Raw genomic sequence first — 22,023 nt, 5'->3', positions numbered from 1 at the left:
TGGAAGGTGCAAATGAGATGTGGATGGGCTCCAGGGAATGGTGGTTGAAGGGAAAGTATTGCAAAGTGTAAAGAATCAGGGATATGATGTAATCAGACAAGCGTGCAATATCTATTTCAGCTACTTAGTAGTTTTGTAATCTGGATCGAGTCAGTAAACATCTCTGAACCTTTCCTTTCTTTTTTGTATGATAAGGAGGTGGGAAGATCTCTAATTCATATTCCTCTATGAATGTTACCATTAGCTAAAAAGCTCACTGGAGAGCAAAAGAAAATTATGAACAGATAAAAGCTTAGGAACATAGAGAAGAAACTGAGCTTCATTCATTTTAGTAACTGGATAGTAATGAAATGGTCCTGAAACATAGTAGGTACTCAACAAATATTTGTTGAATGAATGCATCAGAAAAATGGAATAGATCAAGAGGAAGAAAAGCCAGAGGAGAGCATCAAGACCAAAGAGACTCTCAGGCCAGGCATGTAAGAGACAGAGGAAGGAACTTAGGAAGGCAGTAAGAAAATTTCCTCTTCATCCAGGGATCAGGACCAGGAAAAGCTGAAGGAGCCAGGGTAGCTGGAGCATAAAAGTGTTGAGAGACCATTACCTGTAGAGATTGACAGGCACATTTTAAAGAATTAAGATTCACAGTAGTAATGCCTACACAAGTACACCTTAAACAATGAATCTGAATATTTGGATTTACATTTAAGATAATTAGAAAGCAATGTGGGGAGGAAGGGAAGTGAGCAGTCCCATGAAATCGTCACAGGTATTCAGAAAGACTAGAGTTTACATCCAAGCTACCATTCACTAAGAGTATAAAATATTAGCAACAAAATTAATCTCTCTGAGACATCTAGAAACTGAAGACTTTAATTCTCAAAAATGAAAATTATAGTATCTACTTGGTAGAGCTGTTTTTAAGATTAAATAAGTGAATATATGAAAAGGACCTAAAACATGCCTAATATGATTTTTTTAATTGTTACTATTATCATTATTATTGTTTTTGTTGTTACTATAGCATTTATGCCCAATAGGGTGTGTATCAACCAACTCCATTTTTTGGCTTGACTTTAAGAATTTGTCATTTGTAAAGTAAATTGTTTCTTTATTTTTGGTTTTTCTTCCAAGTGTGTTTTTTTCCTTCTTAGTGCTCTTTTAAAGCACTTCGATGCCCCCACGATTCTCACTTCAGCCTTAGCAGCACCAAGGAGAAAGGACCTTTCCACACTCAGTCCAGGGTGACTAAGTGGCAGGAAAGGCTGTGGGCTGGCCCATTAGGCCTAGGATCTCGGATCTCAGAGGAACAAAAGAGCCAGGGCAGAAACAGGGGTAGGGGAGGAGTTGAGACCGGGCTGTCTCATGACTCCATATAAGAGATGGACTGCACCACATTCAAATATACTTAGATCATCTTCCCAATAAGAGATGGTGCTGCCCTCAAGTGCTTGTTCACTTGTTTATAATGCCATCATTGGAGTGGAGAGAACTCTCGCTTCATAAAGGCTATTGGTTCGTAAGATACATACTTCTAACAGTAGACAAAGTTAGATATGATGCCAAAACTTTGTAACTGAACAGATTAATAAGAAAATTAATATTTGTTATGGAAATTACATTAATACTGATAACTTGCCGAGAGGTATACTGGAGTTACCCGACGATATGGCTTGCTTATCACTGCTAAATCAAATTTCCAAAGACATTTAGTTCTGGTGAAATGTTAAGCAGAGGTTTTAGCTGGTTTTGGAGTTACCTTCATCCCCAAGAGGTTTTCACAGAAACAGGCCTCCTTCTGTCATGTTCGTTCCCGCCTTAAGCTTCCTGATCAAGCATAGTTTTGATGTTACCTCATCAGCTGGGAGACCTGCATTCTACTTTAGTTCAAGAATGATCAAATCTGGGGCCACGGGAGGCCAAGAGTAGCTGAAGATGAAGGGAGGGCTGGGTTTCACCTCTTTTGGGCCCAAGCTTTCATGCTGAAGAAATTGTTTCTAAATACTGAGAGGAATCTCAGTTCTACAATCCCACTTAGAAAGTATGGTTTCTGTAGGAAGAAGGTTCCTTAACTCATAAATCTGTGTGTAAAGATAAAGTCTAGGGAACACACTCAGGTAAAGTGTGACAATAGCGGGTAACAGAGAGGGTGCTGCTCAGGAGTGTGTAGGACGTGGGCTCTGCTTGTTTGCTTCAAGCCCTCAGAGAGGGACAGACGGAAATTCAGAACTGCACTGACTGAGGGACTGCGGACGGGAACCCTGAGGTGCTGAGATATTCTAAACAAGAGGATAAGGCGTGAAGAAAACAAGGCTGGAATCGAACAAAGACGGCAGGACGCAAACCGAACCGCTCTAGGATTACTCGGAGGACTACCACGAAAGCCTAGAAACGAGAGGCAGCTGTGCAGCGGCAGCGGGAGGAACTCCACCCCGAGGCTCCGCCCCCCAGGAGCCCCGCCCCTTCAGCTCCGGACCAATGGGCGCTCGGAATATTAGCGGGTGGGAGGCGCGGCCGGGTTGCTACAGCCCGAGGTGCGCGGCGGCGGCGGCGGCGGCGGCGGCGGCGGCGGCGGCGGCGGCGGCGGCGGCGGCGGCGGCGGCGGCGGCGGCGGGGTGCTGTTGGAGGAGTCTGGCGGAACTGGAGGCGGTGGCGCCATGGAGTCAGTGGAAGGTAAGGAGGTGAAGGGATGCGGGCCGGGCGTCTGGGGGTGGGGTGGCTGGCAGGAGGGGCTGCCCTGGACCTCGGTACCGGGGAGGCCAGGGCAGGTCCGGAGAGATGGACCCCGCCGCTCCTCAGAGGCCCGGGGAACAGGCGGGCGCCCTGCAGCCCCAGCGCGGTCGAGCTAATGATCCTCAGGCTGCCCCTCCTCAGATGGTTTTCACCTGATGCTTCCCCACCCCGGGCCTGATGCTGGTTAACGCCTGCAAATCCCTTCCTACCATTTTCTGGTCTTGCCTGACTCCCTGAGGGTCCTGTTGGTAATCACAACCTCCGGCCAGATTTTATTTTCCTTGCAAAGTAGACTCTCCGTTAATGTCTACCGCCTCCCCACCGCCAGCCTTTGCTGGAGGCCCGTGGTGTGTCTTCAACCTCGAGCTTCTGATACTTTTCTTGGCCACTTCCCTTGGTTTCCCTAGGTAACCGTTTTTCCATTTCTACAGCATCTTCTGTGGGAGGGATGCCAAGAGCATCTCCCAAGGAAGTGTCACGGATCAGCTTTAGAGCCGGGACAATAGATTAACCGCAGGATTTAAGGGTTTATTCACGAGGACTCTGTAAGGAAGAGCCAGCACTGATTCGTTATCTTTAGGTTTATCTTTGTGCTGTAACCACGACTCCACATTTTGCTTTGTTCCCAATTCTTTTACTTCTCTATTCTCTTTACCCATTTTATCTTGTGTAATACAGCATTCGCTTAAAAACAACAAAGGGGGGAAGAAAACCCAGCTAGCATTAGCAACAACAGTGTCAAAATTCCTTTTCAAATTGTGGTCAATCCTTCTGATGAAGAATAAGCCTGCAGAATTGACAGATCCTGTTGTCTTGATTTAGCCTTGATTTTTTTCCCCCTCTTAATTTACATAGATTCAGGTGGAATTAGTAAACAGAGGTACTGAGTTCTGTGTATTGTTGCATGCTAGAGAGTAAATTGTTTCAGGTTGTGTTATGAAAGGAAAAGTAATAACTGTTGACTGCAGTGACCTAGGGTCACCAAAAAACAAATGCAGTAATGAGTATGATAGTATTTCATGCTTTTGCTCCTAGCTCATAGTAAACACCTTGAGGATGATAGATAAGCAAGAATTCTGATGATTTTTCCACTTGTGAGCTGCTGCAGTATGCTACGACAAATGAAGTTCTTGTTCTTTGCTTGTTTAATTTTAGGCAGATCACTCAAGTTTCCATGAAATAGGACTTGTAATGAAAGTATTCCTTACTCAAGATACTTTTGTTTAGAGAGCTCCTGGAGGCAGCTTTTTTTTTTTTTTTTTTAAATAAGTTTTCAAACGTGGTATTATAGCATAGTGGGTAGGATCATGGGTCCTGGAATTCTCATGAAATTATCATAATGTACATAAAGTGCTTTAGAATAGTTGTTTTTCTGGAGATTTCTATTATTTTATTCAACATTTATAACTGAGGCAAAGATCTTCATCTGATTTTTCATTTATGTATTCTAAGCATCTAAAACAGTGTCTGACACAAAGTAGGTATTCAGTAAATATTTCTTGTTAGATAAATGACTTTGTCTATGAGAGGCTCTGGGGATGCAGAAAAAAATAAAAATTCAAAGCCCTGCTCTCATGGAGCCTACGTTTTAGGGAATCTTATATTTTAGCAGTGCTAAGACATTACTATTGAAATCTTACCAAGGATGCTTTTAAAATATAATGAAAACCTATTATAATGCTCAACTACATGGGTGGAGGAAAACATGAATTCTGGTGTAATATGGTATGTTATCGTGGGCGTGTTTTAGGGGACCAGCTTGTGATGTTTCATGTTAAACAGTACTTGTTCTTCACTCATTTTTTTTTAAACAAAATAAGTTACTGTCATTAACTATGATGTGTTTAATTGTAATGAATTAGGTTAAAATATATGAAATTATTCTTGTAGGCCAAAACAGTTGAATATTGGTAACTTCAAATAGTAATGAAATAAAATTTTTTATTTTAATAAAATAAAAGCTCTAAGAGTGTTTTGTTGAAGTTAGTGCCTTTCTTTTACTCCTTTTTTAAAATTAGTCCTTGTTAGGTCATACTTTATAGAGATGAACTTTGAGTCTCAAGGTTACCATTCATTAATTCATTCATCTATGCCTTCGTTTAATAAACAGTGATACATTGGTACAGTGATAGTTAAGATAGTTCTTCCCTATTGGAAATTAAAACCTAGCACTTTGAAGGTGTCTAATGAACATTATATTACAACATCCAGTAGAAAATCTTTAAGAGTTTGCTTAATATATATCCTAGTAATTGAACAAATATTGTACTGCTTGGCATTAGACCCATGTTTTTAGTTGAAGCCAGTTAGCAGACTAATCTTGATTGTAAAATCAGAAAATATATGGACTCCTGAAAAATTTTATTGAAGATTATCATACTCTTTATTTTTAAAATTACTTGCGTGTAGATCATATATCGCTTACATTATTTTTGGTCTTTCTGGGACTTTTATATTTCCTGGATTGTCAGGAGTTGAGCTGTTAGGCTGAACACTGTATTTCAAAATCAAATATAAATTATTGCTCATGATTTTGTATACTCTGTATCTGAGCACTTCTGCATTGTGTGTACAATTAGAGTAAAGCCTTTAATTCCTTTTCACCTAAAGCTTGTGCCCTATAGGTATATCTAAAGGCAATAGAAGTATTTCTAGATTTGGGAGAGTTCAGTCTCTCATAAGCTTTTTATCTGTAAAATGGAGAGGTGACAAACCCTAAGCAGATTTTATCCATATTATTTTCATTCCTTTCATAATATCTTGATAAGTGATTATTAACAAATATGACAGAGATCAAGCTGCCTTTTCCTCTTTTGGACTGCTAAAATTAGTAGATCTTAGTGTACTGCCCTGTAAAACTTGATTAGAAGTCTGATTGCTCTTTTCTAATGTAGCTCTTGATGTAGTTGAAGACAGCCATGCTGTCCCATTAGGGTTTTTTGTTTTGTTTTTCCCTAATCTAAGCAATGGTTTAACTGAATAATTCTTCATCTTTATTAATTTATCTAGATTCATTTTTTGTGTGAGTGCTGAATCTGATGCTAGGTTATTTTAATAGTCAGTGTATTGGACAGGTCTGTGTTTGGATTCTTGCTTTGTTTTGCTTTTTTAGCTCTGTGATTTGGTTAATCTGAACCTCAGTTTCCTGAGCTATAAAAAATGGAGCTAGTAAATACCAATCTACCTGAACTATATTAAGAATTTAATGATGAAAACATGTATAAAGCATTTGGCAAGCTGCCTAGTACATAGGAGGCCCCCTCCTGTACTTGTTTATTGGGTGGATAAAATCACAGGACATGTTTTAGGACCTTGAGAGTGGTTCAGTATAGGTAAAACGTAGCAGACTTGGAAGGGACTGTGGGCAATCTCACTAGATAATTATGGCAGCAGGATAGATTGGAGAAGGGAGAGGCTGGAAATACATATATGTGATAAGTATTTGAGCTAAGGCAAAAGTAGCAGGAATTAAAAGGGGTATAGATTTAGAAGACATATCTGAGATGGAAAGATGAAATAGAACTGCTCGAAGCGAGAGGGAAAAGGAATCAAAGATAAAGCAGCTTTCTAGCTTGGACTTAGAGTTAACATTAAGATCTTTAACCAAGAGAAAGACAAGTTTGGAAGATGAGGTAATGATTTTGGCTTTAGAAGTGTTGTGTTTGTATGGTACTTGGGGCATATCTGGTGGAAAAGTTTTATAGCTACTTGTAAATATCTCTCTGGAGTTTTTAGTTTAGTAGTCATCAGCATATAAGTGACAGCAAATGGATGTGTTTGCCCAGGAAAGCTATATTTAACAAAACAAAGAAAAAAACTTGTGAGGGACTGATGCTTCAGGGTTGAGCAAGAAAGGAAGTTGGAGTGGGGAACAGTCTTTAAAAAGGTTTAAAATTGTCAAGAATGGGAATTGGGGGAGAACAAATATTTATTGAGTAATGAATATGCTAGAAAAAGCTTATAGCACCTGGTATTCCTGGAGATCTAAGTACTAACTAGGTCAAACTCTGCTTCGTTGTGAAATCTGAAAAACTTGGGCTTAGGAGAGAGAAATACCATTGAAGCCAAGAGAGAAAGGACTTTAAAGGCAGAAGGGATTGATCAGCAGAGCCTTATGATGTGGAAAGGTCCAGTAAGGTGAGGATTCAAAAGAGGGCTTTCAGTTTGACAATTAATAGATTAGCAGCGATCAGTTGCCTCTGTTTCTTAAGGTCTTTACTCTAATGCCTCATTTTTTTTTTTTTAACAGTGAGTCTAAATTACTTTATTTTCAGATTTCTTCAGACATGAAAGAACTTGAGTCTATGCATTGTTCCCTGAATATAAACTCAGTTGGTTTAATATAAAGTGTTAAATGTGAAGTATTCTCCTCTCCATGCTTTCTAGATAGTATGTAATTTCAGTTTAAAATTTCTCTCTGATTCAGAGGTTATTTATGAGAGTGTTCCTTAACTTCCAAAATGTTAGGATTTTTTTTTTGTTAAGATATTTTTAGTCATTAGTTTTTTTTTACTTCTCATTTTGTGTGTTCTATGAGTAGTCTACCTTTCAAAAAGTTTTCTTTGTGGTCAAATACACCATCAATTTCTCCACGTTTTATAGTCATACAAAAATGCACACTCTGAATTGGTAGGAAACAAAGTACATATAATTTTTAAAAATAAATTTATTTATTTTATTTTTGGCTGCTTTGGGTCTTCGTTGCTGCTCACAGGCTTTCTCTAGTTGCGGTGAGCGGGGTCTACTCTTCATTGTGGTGCGCGGGCTTCTCATTGCGGTGGCTTCTCTTGTTGCGGAGCACGGGCTCTAGGCGTGTAGGCTTCAGTAGTTGTGGCTCGTGGGCTCTAGAGCACATAATGTCTCCTTATTAAAGAAGCTTTCACTGATCTTACCCACTTCTCAAACACACGCACATAGGAAAATATATAAAATGTCAGGTAGTGAAAAAAAGTGATTTTTTTCCCCCCAAAGAATAGAAACTCCATAAGATCAGGGTCTTTGTTTTTTTATCACTGTTTGCCTAACTCCTAGGACAGTTCCTATCTCATGCTAGGTGCTCAGTAAATACTTGTTGAATCAACAAATGGGTCTATTTTAATATAGTGTTTAATCCTGATAAAGCTTGCCTGCAGTTCAGATAGGGGGAGAATGAAAGGTAGAAAGGAGCTAGTCAGTAAATGTAAGCCAGTGTTTCGAAAAATATGATACTCGGGGCATCAGTCCTAAATACCTTTTAGGGGCAGAAAGGATTTCTGTTGGGGAAATAACAGCATACTAAATCTTTCTCTGTCTTTTTTTTTTTTTTTTTTTTTAAGACTGAGGAAGTTCTGTTCTAAGAAAACCTGTTTGTTTAATTTAGCATTTTCCAAACATTTGACCATGAGCAAAGGATTTGAGGGTGCTTGGTAGAAGTAGTGGAAATGACTAGTCAGGTTCAGACTGGATAGGAAGGGAAGTGCAGTCAGGAATGGGTTATCAAGAAAATGCAAGTCACTCTGAGATCAAGAAGGTGATTTAGAGGTACATGGTAGAAGCCTGTGGTTCCGGAGGGAGCTTGTGTATTTTAAGAGTCCAGAGGTGGATCATTCTAAGTTGTTTTAGCAGTGGTGGTTTTTGCTGAACTGGAGTGCAGGTCACTAAAGTGGAGTGGAGGGTGAAGGATGTGTGCTGAGTAGGTAAAGCATGAATGTTGAAACTTTGAAATCTAGGATGAGCTGAAAAGGAATATCTTGTGAGATATTAGAGATTGTTGACCTGGAAGTAATTCGGTTTTAAAAAAGGATTGTAGGAAGAAAGTAGTAAAACGGGTGCCGTGTACTTCAAAAGAGAGGTTTGTTGAGTTTTAAAGGTTGGTTTCAGATAAGCAGTGACCAGTGGTGAAGGAATAGACATGAAACACAGAGCCCAGAATTGTTCTTGATTTCCAGATTTTTCTTTTGGAAATGTTCTCTACTATTTCTTAAATATATACATTTTAGGATGTCATAACTATTTTAGATAAGAGCATATTATTTCACATCACCTGTATAATAGTATTATATAAAGATACCATTTTAAGTCTTATTATTGTGCAGATTTTGAAATTACTCAATACAGTAACTCATAACAGAATCAACAGTATGTACAGGATACATTTTGTAAGGAGAGGTTGGCTTCTTTAAAGTTTTAGAATATTAAATACTTATTCACTCGGTTCTGTCCATCAGTTTGAGTGCTTCTTTCAACAGTGAATATCATCTCTCTCTACTGTATTTTTATAAGCTGCACAATTCTCTAGCATTCGCCACTCAGGAGAAAGTAGTGGAGTTTGCCTGCATGCCCTGGAGAGTAGTATTTTTTATTTCATTGGTTGTGAAACATTTTTATATATAACCTCTCAGTTGATCCTCTTAAATTTTAAGGTAGATTGAGTGGATGTTATCTGCATTTAACAGATGTTAAACTTCAGGCTACCTATATGATTAGTCATACATTTTCTTGTAGTTCATATAGTGAAAACTTTTCCAGCAAGGAGAGAGACATCATGTTCTTTGCTATAGGTCCTCGCAGATTCTCAGTTCTGTATATAGACAAGTGGAAGTGATTTCCTCAGCATCCTACACACTACCTGAAACATTCATTCTACTGTCCACAATCGGTCAATTGGTTTAATCATTCTTATATGTGACCAATTTTTTTTTTTAATATAACATCAGTAAGGGAGGTGTCTTATCATCATTTACTTTTCTTATTAATGTGGTCTTAAGGTAGATTTTATTAAATAAATATGCTATATTTATTATGGCATAATAGAGGTAGAAGCAGGCCACATAGTTCATTTAATCTAACTTTCTTATTTTATACAAGAGGAATTTCTGAACCTTAGGTTAAATATCTTGCCCAGCAAGTCATAGCTCTTAAGTGACAGAGCTGGGACGTGAACTTAGATAGTATGAGACAAATTCCAGTGCCTTTTCTACTACACTCTCGTGTCTTTTAATGAATGCCATTAGAACAAAATGTGGTGATGTGACTCTAAACCCTAAGCTGCTTATTGTTACCTGTCGGTAGAAGTTCTTTTCAGGGGATGTTGATACCAACACACATGACATATTTTGTGGATTATAGGGCTATACTCTATAAGAGGAAACTGTAAATTTATTTATTTATTTTATTTTGAATAAAGTAATAACTTAAAAATTTTTTTTGTGATAATTGTTTTTAAATGTTTTCTCTTTAATGCTGTTTTCTCTTTTGTATGCCTTGTAGCGATAATAATTTTCTTTTCCTTTAGAGACAATCTGAACATGTTTGATGACTTGTAGGAATTAATCCCAGGAGTTGGATTTTATTTTATGTTAGTATTCTAGTTGCTGTTATATTAAGTTTTAAGCTTTTGTATTAAAAGAAAAGGAAGATGATTTGGCTCTTTGATATAGTGAAGAAGTAACTCATGTAGACTCTTGGCTTTATGAAGCAAAGATTGTGTGACTCCACCCTTGTGTCACTGTTACTTGGTACATGCTTGTCAAGTATTGATAGTAGGTACTCAAGTAGACACTCACATTATTTCCATGTGTTGAATTGATTTTTCTCAATAGTTAATTTTTTATTAGATTTTGCTTTGTTATCTATTTAACAAGGAAATACTGAAATATACTTGTAAGCAAGTAACATAGTGGTACTTTTCAACATTTTATATGGATAAAGTTTTAAATTATTGTTTGGAATTTAAAGGAAGACATGAAAACTATAAATAGGCAGGCCTAATAGATTATGCAGTATGTGGTATCACTTTGACAGTCGTTATGAAGACATTATAATCTTCATATACCTAATGGAGTCCATCCAGCAACTGCTTCAACTTTTTGGATAGTTAATGGAACTAAGTGATCCAGATAAATGAAGTTGCTTTGCTGTCTCTCCCTAAATAACCTCGTCTTTGCTATTGGAAAGGACAAATCAGGCAAATCTTAGTTTTTGCTTTCCTAGTGTTCACAGCTTACCTGCCTACCTACCACTGAAATAGTGCGGTAGAGTACTTGGAGAATGAGAGAACAAAACAATTCTTCTGTTACTGTTTGATTGCGTTCCCTCCAATGTCTTTTTTGATTCTCCTAATAAGTTTTCTGTGGACTCTCTAAATGCCTTGGAACAACACATTACATGAAGTCCATAATTGTACTTTTTTCATGAGTTTGTTACTTCTAAAAGAAAATGTTTTTTTTTACTTGTCTTTCATATGATAAAAGAATTTTAACAGAAATTCAGCAGAAGATATAAGGGTATCATTTTTGTCATTTTTATGAAAATTACAGGTATGGAAATAAATTTAGGTGTGATGTTTGGCTAGATAATAAAATGACAAATTGACTTAATTATGTAGGATCCCAAAGAATGTAGTTTGTGTGTGTGTATATGTGACGAAATTTGTTATGTGCAAGTACATGATAGATGCATTAACTTCTGATTTTGTGAAAGTTGCAGCTACTTCTTCCTTATTTAATCAGTTGTGCCCATAAGGTCAGATTATCTCAATTTGTTGGTCCAGTGAATCTTAACGTAATATTATATGTATAAAATAATGAACAATTCACATAATGCGTAGTAACTAGGTGATCTTTTCCTTAAAGCCTAATACTTCTGTTGTCAGGGAGGACAACATTCTTTTTATTCTAGACTCCCTAATCATATCAGGAAGCCACCTCACTGATCTCCAGGGTTATTTCTTACTTTTTTTTTTTTTTTAGTTTAAAAAATGTTGTATTGTGGAAAAATAGACATAACATAAAATTTACCATTTTAACCATTTTTAAGTGTACAATTCAGTGGTATTTAGTACATTCACATTGTTGTGCAACTATCATCACTATCCATCCCCAGAACGTTTTCATCATCCCAAATTGTAGCACCTGTTTTTATCTTATTTTTTTCTTCCAGTTTTATATATATAATTGACATAGAGCACTGTGTAAGGTGTACAGAATACTGATTTTATTTAGATACATCATGAAATGATTACCACAATAAATTTAGTGAATACCCATCATCTTATACAGATACAAAATAAAAGGAAAAAACCATTTTTTTTCCTTGTGATGAGAAACTCCTATGATCCAATCTCTTAACTTTATACACAACATAGAACAGTGTTAATTATCTTTATCATATTGTACATTACATCTCTAGTACTTGTTTATCTCATTACTGGAAATTTGTACCTTTTGATGATGTTCATCCAGTTTCCCATCCTCCCCACCCCCCCCACCCGGTAGCCACAAACCTGATCTCTTTTTCTATGAGTTTGTTTAGGAAGTATATTTGACTACAAAACTATTTTTGTTCCTGGTATACAATTTAGTAATTTGATGCTTCTCTACATTTCAAAATGATCACCATGATAAGTCTAGTTATCATCTGTCACCATACAAAGATATTACATTATTATTGACTATATTTTCTACACTATGCATTTCATACCTGTGACTCATTTATTTTGTAACTGGAAGTTTGGTTGTCTTAATCTCCCTCACCTATTTCCTCCCCACCCCTGGCAACTACCTGTTTGTTCTCTGTGTCTATGACTGTGTTTCTGTTTTAAGTTTGTTCATTTGTTTTTTAAATTCCACATATAAGTGAAATTATACAGTATTTGTCTTTCTCTGTCTTACTTCACGTAGCATAATACCCTCTAGTTCCATCCATTTTGTCACAAATGATAAGATTTCATTTTTTAGGGCTGAGTAGTATTCGTGTGTGTGTGTGCACGTGTGCACACACGTGTGTCATTTTCTTTATCCATTCGTCTCTGGATGAGCACTGATTTAGTCTTGGGGTATTGTATATTTCTAGGAATTTGTCCATATCTTCTGACTTGTCCATTTTATTGGCGTATAATTGTTCATGGTAATCTCTTATGATCCTTTGTATTTGCATGGTATTAAGTGTAACTTCTCCACTTCCATTTCTGATTTTTTTAAATTTGAGCCCTCTTTTTTTCTTGAGTTTAGCTGAAGTTTTATCAATTTTGTTTAGCTTTTCAAGGAACCAGCTCTTATTTTAATTGACATTTTCTATGATTTTTAGTCTCTATTTTATTTATTTCTGCTATATTTTTATGATTTCTTCTACTAAGTTTGGGTTTTGTTTGTTGTTCTTTCTCTAGTTCCTTTAGGTATAAGGATAGGTTGTTTATTTGAGATTTTTCCTGTTTCCTGAGGTAGGTTTGTATTGCTATAAACTTCCCTCTTAGAACTGCTTTTGCTGAAACCTATAGATTTTGGATCATTGAGTTTTTCATTTTCATTTGTCTCCAGTTATTTTTTTGATTTCTTCTTTGACTTCTTCAGTGACCCAATGGTTGTTTAGTTCTACATGTTTATGGGTTTTTTTGCAGTATTTTTTCCTTGTTGTTGATTTCTGGTCTCATAGCATGTGCCTGAAAAGTTTCTTGATATGATTTCAGTCTTCTCAAATTCACTGAGACTTGTTTTTTGGCCTACCATGTGATCTATACTGGAGAATGTTCCATGTGCACTTGAAAAGAATGTGTATTCTGATGCTTTTGGATGGAATATTCTATATTTATTAAGACCATCTGGTCTAATGTGTTGTGTAAGGCTAGTGTTTCTGCATTGATTTTCTCTCTGGATGATCTGTTCATTGATGTAAGTGGGGTGTTAAAGTCCCCTACTGTTATTGTGTTGCTGTCCATTTCTCCCTTTTTGTTTGTTAATATTGCTTTATGTCTTTAGGTGCATCTATGTTGAGTGCATATATATTTACAATTGTTACAGCTTTTTCTTGGATTGACCCCTTTATTATTAGGTAAAGTCCTACTTTGTCTCTTGTTACAGTCATTGTTTTAAAGTCTACTTTGTCTGATATAAGTATTGCTACCTTGGTTTTTTTTAAATTTCCATTTGCATGGAATACCTTTGTCCATTCCCTCACTTTCAGTCTGTGTATTCCTTTAGATCTGGACTGAATCTCTTGATTAGCATGTATACAGGTCTTGTTTTTGTATCCATTGAGCCACCCTATGTCTTTTGATTGGAGCACTCTGTGTCCATATATACTTTAAGTGTAATTGTTGATAAGTATGTACTTATTGCCATTTTGTTAATTGTTTTCAGGTTTAGTTTGTAGTTTTGTTGTTGTTGTTATTCCTTCTTCTTTTGCTCTCATTCCTTGTGATTTGATGACTGTCTTTAATATTATGTTTAGATTTCTTTCAGTTTTTTGTGTTTGTATCTGTTATAGATTTTTAGTTTGGTTACCAGGAGGTTTATATATAGCAATCAATATATATGTGATTATTTTAAGCTGATGTGATGTCCTCTTAAGTTTGAATGTATTTTAACAACCCTGAGTTTTTACTCCCCTTCGATGTTTAATGTTTTTGACATCATAGTCTACATTTTTTGGGTATTTCTTAACTACTTATTTTGGGTATAGAAGATTTTACTAGTTTTGTCTTTTAACCTTTCTACTAGCTTTTTAAGTGGTTGGTCTACTACCTTTACGGTGTACTTGCTTTTACCAATGAGATTTCTCCTTTCGTAACTTTCATATTTCTAGTTGTGGCTTTTTCTTTTTCACTTAGAGAAGCACCTTTTCATTTCTTGTAAAGCTGGTTTTGTGGTACTGAACTTTTTTAGCTTTTAATATTTAAAATTTATTTATTTTATTTTATTTATTTTATTTTTGGCTGTGTTGGGTCTTGCCGCGTGTGGGCTTTTCTCTAGTCATGGTGAGCGAGGGCTACTCTTATTTGTGGTGCGCGGGCTTCTCATTGCAGTGGCTTCTCTTGTTGCGGAGCATGGGCTCTAGGCGCATGGGCTTCAGTAGCTGTGGCTTGCAGGCTCTAGAGCTCAGACTCAGCAGTTGTGGCACACGGGCTTAGTTGCTCCGCAGCATGTGGGATCTTACTGGACGAGGGCTCAAACCCATGTCCCCTTCATTGGCAAGTGGATTCTTAACCATTGTGCCACCAGGGAAACCCCTTTTTAGCTTTTGCTTGTCTGCAATACTCTTTATCTTATCTTTCTGAATGATAGCTTTGCTGGGAAGAGTATTCTTGGTTGTAGGTTTTTTTCCTTTCATCACTTTAAATGTATCGTGATATTCCCTTCCGGTCTGCAGGGTTTCTACTGAAAAGTCAGCTAATAGACTTATGGAAGTTCCCTTGTATGTAACTAGTTGCTTTTCCCTTGCTGCTTTTAATACTCTGTCTTTAATTTTAGTCATTTTAATTACGATGTTCTTTTGGTGTGGTCGGTTTGGGGTAGATCCTGTTTGGAACTGTCTGTGCTTCCTGGACTTGTATATATCTGTTTCCTCTCCCAGGTTAGGGAAGTTTTCAGCCATTATGTCTTCAAATATGTTCTGTGCCTCCCCTTTTCCTTTTGGAACCCCTATAATGCAAATGTTAGTATGCTTAGTGTTGTCTCACAGGTGCCTTGAACTGTCCTCATTTTTTTTTTTTTTTTTGCGGTACGCGGGCCTCTCACTGTTGTGGCCTCTCCCGTTGCGGAGCACAGGCTCCGGACACGCAGGCTCAGCGGCCATGGCTCACAGGCCCAGCCGCTCCGCGGCATGTGGGATCTTCCCAGACTGGGGCATGAACCCGTGTCCCCTGAATCAGCAGGCGGACTCTCAACCACTGCGCCACCAGGGAAGCCCCTGTCCTCATTTTTTAAACTCTTTTTTTTTCTCTTCAGCTTGAGTGATTTCTACTACTGTCTTCCAGCTTGCTGATCCATTCCTCCATATTATCTAATCTACTGTTGATTCCTTCTAGTATGTTTTTATTTCACTTATTGTTGTCTTCAGCTCTGTTTTGTTCTTCTTTATATTTTATAACTCTTTGTTAAACTTCTTACTATGTTTTTCCATTCTTCTCCCAAGTTCCTTGAGCATTTTTATGATCATTACCTTGAACTCTTTATTGGGTAAGTTCCTTAGTTCCACTTCACTTAATTCTTCTGGTGTTTTATCTTATTCCTTTGTTTGGAACAAATTCTTCTGCCACCTCATTTGCCTAACCTGCTGTTTTTATTTCTGTGTATTTGGTAGGTTGGTTACCTTTCTTGATCCTGTTGAAGTGGTCTTTTATAGGAAAGGTCCTGTGCATCCCAGCAGCTCACTTCCCTTTGGTCACCAGAGCTTTATGTTCTAGGAATGTCCCCTATGTGGGTTTCATGGGCCCTTCTTTTGTGGTGGGCTCATTTCTATTGGTGGTCTAGTAGGCATGGATGGCCCCTGGTCTGATTGGTTGCCACGCTCTGCGTTCGTGGATGCTGACAGCTGCTGGTAGGTAGGGCCAGGTCACAAGGTGGCTGGCTGATTGTGAAGGCTTAGGGGGTCCCAAGGCTAGTGCTGGTCCACTGGTGGGCAGAGCTGGATCCTGGTGTGGCTGGCTGAAGGTGTCTCACAGATGGTCTGTCCACTGATCGGCAGCACTGGGGCCAAGGGAGTCCAGTGATTGGTGCCTGCCCATTGGTGGGTGAGGCCAGGTTCTGGAGTTAGTGCCAGCCCTCTGGTGGGTGGAGCTGGGTCCTGGGTTCTCTGGTGGCAGGGCTGGGTCCCTGGGTGGCTGGGGGAATCAAGGTGCCTATAGTCATTGCCAGCCTGCTGTTGGGTGAAGCTGTGCCCCCACAGTTAGCTGCTTGGCCTGTGGGTCCCAAGGACTGTTGCAGACAGGCTGGTGGGTAGGGCTGGGTCCTTGCACTTCGAAGCTAGAGGGAGGACTCCATAATGTTTCTTGCCAGCACGAGCATTCCTCATGGTAGAATGAGCTCCAGAAAATGGCAGTCATCAGTGTCTGTGTCCCCAGGGTGAGTCCCACATGCCTCCTCCTCTCTGGGAGGCTCTTCAAGATCAGCATGTGTGTCTGACCCAGGCCAGTTTAAAATGACTGCTTCTGCCCTGGGTCTTGGAGCATGTAAATTTTCTGTGTGCCCTCTAACAGTGGAGTCTTTATTTCCCACAGCCCTCTGGGTCTTCTGAAAGTAAGCCCCCTGGGTCTCATCTTCTCATTGCAGGACCCTTCGGGTTGGGGAGTCCAAAGTGGGGCTTGGACCCCTTGCTCCTTGGGGAAAGCCTCTGCAATTGTGATTATCCTCGTGTTTGTGGGTAGCCTACCTGCGGGTGTGGATCTTGACTGTACCATGTCTCTGCCTCTCTTACTTGTCTCAGTGTGGATCCTTCTTTATATTTTTAGTTGTGGAAGATCTTTTCTGCTAGTCTTTAGGTTGTTCTCATCATGATAGTTGCTCTGTAAATAGTTGTAATTTTGTTGTGCCCATGGAAGGAGGTGAGCGCAGGGTTTTCCTCCTCATCTTCTCTATTCCACTAGCCACCAGTGTTATTTTTTAATGCTTTGAAGATAAATAATGTATTTAACCTTCAGATAAATTTGGTTTTTAAACTTCAGTAATTTACACTAGAGACAGCCTATAAATTAAGAGACTGTGACAAATTGATTTGGTTAAAATAGAAGAAAACCAGATATTTCCAACATTGTCAGTTTGGTTCTCCTTAAATTATGCATTCTGTATTTGGCATTTGCCTTTTTGACCACTGATAATTTTAAGTCTTCTGCCCATTTTAATTGATGATGTTACTTATTTCAAAATGACGTGACATTTTTCACAAGAACTGACAACTTACACATGAAACTAAGTGAAGACATTAAAATTTGGAACTTTCACAATTTGAGCCGCTGAGTATATTGACTACATTCTTTTCGATTTTAGAAAATGGAAGTGTCCAAGTTGGAGAATTGTTACCTTGCAAGATTTGTGGAAGAACATTCTTTCCAGTGGCATTAGTGAGTACCTTTTTTTTTTTTTGGAGTTTGGTTGATCTTTAATTGTTTAATACTTCAGGACAATGGAAAGAACCTTTGGAATAATTTAAAGAGATACTGGCTAGTATTCATTGCTCAGGAGTATCAATTCCATCTTTGTCATTCTTCCAGAGTGCTCTCTTTCCTTCAGAGTTTGATTGGTCTTCAAAACTCCTCTCTGTTAAACTATTAAAGTGTTTCTCCCTTTGTGGGACTATTAACAAAATAAAACCAAAATAAACTCTTAGAAATACTGTTAGAAATAATGTATTTAAAGAAGCAGAAGGCTATGATGTCTGGGATTTTCTTTAAACTTAGGAAAAAGTGCTGGGGCTGGGATAGATGAAACAAGATTGCTTAAATGTTGGTAATTGTTGAAGCAGGGATGAGTAAATGGAGCTGATGACACTATTCTGTCAATTCTTATGTATGTTTGAAATATTCTAAAGGAAAAAATATTTTAGTTAAAAGTGCATCTAAAATATATTATGCATTCTTTAGATGCTTAGTATATACAAATAGAAGCACATTTAACTGATTTTAATATAAAATCTCTAGCTAAATAGAGAATAAGGAAGTCAGTATGCCTTATGTAACTTCAAATATAAATATGTGTTTATTAATATTTTGATGTGGAATAAAGATTTTTCTTTGAGTATGGGTCGGCTGATTAGAGTTTTGCTACATTTTATTTTGCATCCTCTCATTGTTTCCAGTTTTTCTTTAAAGCAGTGAGGAATTAATGACCCAAAATGTCCACCTGACTGCAGACTCCTCTTAAATATTAACAGTTTTCTTTCTTAAACCTTTCTTGCCTGTGCTTAATTCATCGACTTTTTTTTGTTATTAATTAACTATTTTTCAAACCATTTTCAAAGCATTAAGCTGAGTTTTCACTGGGAAAAATATGCCTTTTTTTGGCCCTCATTTATGTATTTATTTAATATTTAAATGATATAATCACGATAACAACTACAATTTGTTTACATCAGTTTTGGGAACAGGCACTACATACTTTTGACATACACAGCTCAATGTGAGAACAGACATCACTAGAAAGTCGCCCGTTAGCCATCCTTTTTTTTTTCTTTTTAAGAGCTTTTATTCTAACAGTTACAGTTACTGTGTTTGTTTGTCAGAATGATATCCAAAAACAAGTATCTAAAACAGTTGTGTATTGAAAATATTAGCGGCTCCATTAACATTGAATCAGCCATTTCTGCGGTTCCTATTTTCCCAGATAAAGTTTAACAGTTCTGACTTGTTCATTGTTTATCAAAATACAAAAGAAAAAAAAGGCATCTAGTATCCTCTATGTTATTAGTCAAAATGTTTTATTTAGGGGAAGGAGAACTATTATTTATCCAGTAGGTTAATTTGAGGTCAGTTAAGAGAGCTTCCATTGTAATGTCTTTAAAATGACTATATGAATGACTGAACGAGCTGGCAGCCATATTAAAACAGCAACAGCAACAACAAACCCCCATCCCCCCACCCAAAAACTGTAGGAGTGGAACACTAGGTAGCACAAGAAAAATCCTTGGTAAAAAAAAGGTGGAAAATTTGAGTTCCAGAGAGGGGGAAGAGATGATAGTGGAGTAAGGACACAAACCTGACCACCTTGTCCTATATTGTGTTAACAAACTACTATTTTGTTAACTTGAGTAATCCCAACTATTATTATTATGTTAGCTTTTGTAATCCTAATGCTAATGTGTTTTCCATTTACATTCCTTTTTCTAGTATCTATTTTCAAGTATTTAGTAATAAAGGTAACTTTTTTCCCACTTCAATAGCTTTGACTTGCTTACATTAGCTTCCTTATTCTTAGCAGTGTAAAAACCAGGAGACTATTAAATAACTTTAAAAAAAATTTGGGGGGCTTCCCTGGTGGCGCAGTGGTTGAGAGTCTGCCTGCCGATGCAGGGGACACAGGTTTGTGCCCTGCTCTGGGAGGATCCCACATGCCGCGGAGCGGCTGGGCCCGTGAGCCATGGCCGCTGAGCCTGCGTGTCCGGAGCCTGTGCTCCGCAACGGGAGAGGCCACAGCAGTGAGAGGCCCGCGTACCGAAAAAAAAAAAAAAAAAAAAAAAAAAAAAAAAAATTTGGGAGAGTATTTATCAATACTTTCTTGTTGTGAGAAAGATAACTTGTAACATGCGTTGCATATATTTTTTAACAATTTTAGCTAAAACATTTCTTATTTATGGATTATTATTTATTTCATCTTTCAGGTTTTTAAACTGGTCTCAAATGACAATTTAAAGTTTTATAGTCTTTGTAGAAAAGAAAATGACATGTTGTATTTCCTCATCTTGACAGAAAAAACACGGACCTATTTGCCAGAAAACTGCCACTAAAAAACGGAAGACTTTTGATTCAAGCAGACAAAGAGCTGAAGGAACTGATATTCCAACAGTAAAACCTCTTAAACCTAGGGTAATTATATGACCTTGTGAACAGTATGAACATTGCTGCTATGAGTAATGAAAAAATTATGATAATATGTTATACTAAGATTGAAGAATAAGCAGACTTCTGTGTCATGTTCTCAGTTTAGAAGTGATCAGAAACTTGTTTATTTTGAATTTCAACAAAAGGGAGGCCAAAGTACTGTCCAACTATTACAGGGAGGTTTTTGTAGCATTGGAGAGCCAATTGCTTAGCTATAGGCTGGAAATAACTGAGAAGTCCTCATACATTCATTGTGAGTCGTTAATTACTTCAGCTATAATTAGGTTTATGTCTCAATATGTTACACTATTACCAGTAGTGTAATCCCTGTAGTATACAAAAGGAAAGCTATTAGTTACAAACATCTTAGCATAATAAATATTATCTTAGCTGACTGATTTGTCGGCATTTATCATCTTATTATGCTTTCTGGGGAAGAGTTTTATCCGTTGCTCAATTGTTCACATATGGTCATTGTCACCTTATTTTCTTCTTTGTAACTAAAAGCAATGGATCTCCTATGCTCATCTCTCCTTAATACCACCTGTCATGATATGTTATTTGCTAAGAATAAATCACATAAATGCTTTGTCCGACATAGTTTTAAAGAGTTATTTCAGTGTAATAGTCAAAATTTGAGTACCTGATTTAAATAGGTTTTTGAAACAAACTACTTTCAGTGGTAATAACTTTTCCCAGTGTTACAGGAAAACATTTCCCTATGAGGCAATTAATCTTACTAATAAAATCCTTTGATAACAGAAAAGTCAGTTCATCTTTGTTTTTCAGTTTATGAATATTTAAGGAAAGGATGGAGAAGCTTGAATAAGGTACATTATTATTTAAAGTTTTTCTTGGTAACCTGCCAGATGTATGATTGTATTAGCTTTAATTAGCTTAGATAAATTAATTAAATCTTGGTATAGCATAGTGGGTTTGAAAACTGGCTCAAGATTCAGACCGCCTGGATTTGACCCTGGCTCTGCTACTTTGTTGTGTTGGGTGAGTTACTTAATCTTTACTTCTGTTTGTCTGTAAAATGGAGGTATTAGTGTTAGTATCTATCTGTGGAATTATTAGGGGAATTAAGTTTATCCATGGTGATCTCTCAGTAAATGTTATTTATCTTGTTTCTTTAAGCGAGGAGGTTTGTATGCTTAAAAAAAATTAATCTTTAGGAAAAAGTAAAGTAAAAACCATTATTTTACATTAAGTAGTTTTATTTTCTTGCTCCTTAAAGTGTGGTCCATAGAGCAGTTACATCAGCAGTATTTGGAAACTTGTTAGAAATGCAGAATCTCAGGTCCCACCAAGCATACTGAATTAGAACCTGCATTTTAACAGAATCTTCGGGTGAATCATATGCATGTTACTTGGAGAAGCAGTGTGTTAAAAGATTTTGAACATCATGGTGTAGTTCTCAGTATCTTTACTTGTATCAAGGAACTCCTACAAAGTCACAAGCAGAGTGGAGCAAAGCAAATACAAGCTCCATTTTTGGAGAAAGGCAGGCATAATCCAGGGACTACAAAATATATGTTAGAGCTGCCCAAAACAACTGAGATCCAGGAGAAGCTACCCATAGAGGAAGGGCAGGAAGTTGCTGGGGAGCCCATGGCCCAGAATCTGGGAACCTGCCACCTTAAAGGTGAAGGGTGTGCTCACCCTTAAAGGTGACTCCTTAAAGATGAGGGGTCTTATCTGGAAGTATATATCTCTTGTTTATCACAGCCAAGGCAGTAACTGGGGTGAGCTGCAGGAACTTGGAATGAGCCGAAACTGGAATGAGCCTGGCTGAAATTGGACAAAAGCCAGGAGGGAGGAAGTGGGGAGAAGAGGCACAGAGAGTTGAAGAGGCCCGAGCAGAGGCTCTCAGAAAGCACTAATGGAAAAGAAAATATCCTTTCTGAAGGTGAGGGGCCCACTTTAAAAGGGCTGTGTCCTATTTTGCAAGTGGTTAGTGTAAGAACTGAGGGAAGTATGGATGGCAGCAGCAGGCCTCCTGG

At 37.7% G+C, this 22,023-nt stretch overlaps 1 protein-coding gene across 2 annotated transcripts in view; it reads left to right on the top strand.

The window, feature by feature from the left end:
- The first annotated feature begins 2,580 nt into the window (after window positions 1-2,580).
- Window positions 2,581-22,023, top strand: part of ZC2HC1A (zinc finger C2HC-type containing 1A) — a 61,006-nt gene continuing 41,563 nt past the window's right edge. For both annotated transcript variants that reach the window (XM_082600801.1, XM_082600800.1), the window contains exons 1-3: window positions 2,581-2,673; window positions 17,472-17,545; window positions 19,886-20,002. In XM_082600801.1, coding sequence (XP_082456927.1) covers window positions 2,658-2,673; window positions 17,472-17,545; window positions 19,886-20,002 — 207 coding nt within the window. In that variant the 5' untranslated portion in view covers window positions 2,581-2,657. The remainder of the gene's footprint in view (window positions 2,674-17,471; window positions 17,546-19,885; window positions 20,003-22,023) is intronic.

This window comes from Mesoplodon mirus, assembly GCF_964341445.2.
Source record: "Mesoplodon mirus genome assembly, chromosome: 16".
Classification (NCBI taxonomy): Eukaryota; Metazoa; Chordata; class Mammalia; order Artiodactyla; family Ziphiidae; genus Mesoplodon; species Mesoplodon mirus.
The sequence above is the reverse complement of the archived record's forward strand: the minus strand, read 5'-3'. Positions and strand labels throughout refer to the sequence as shown.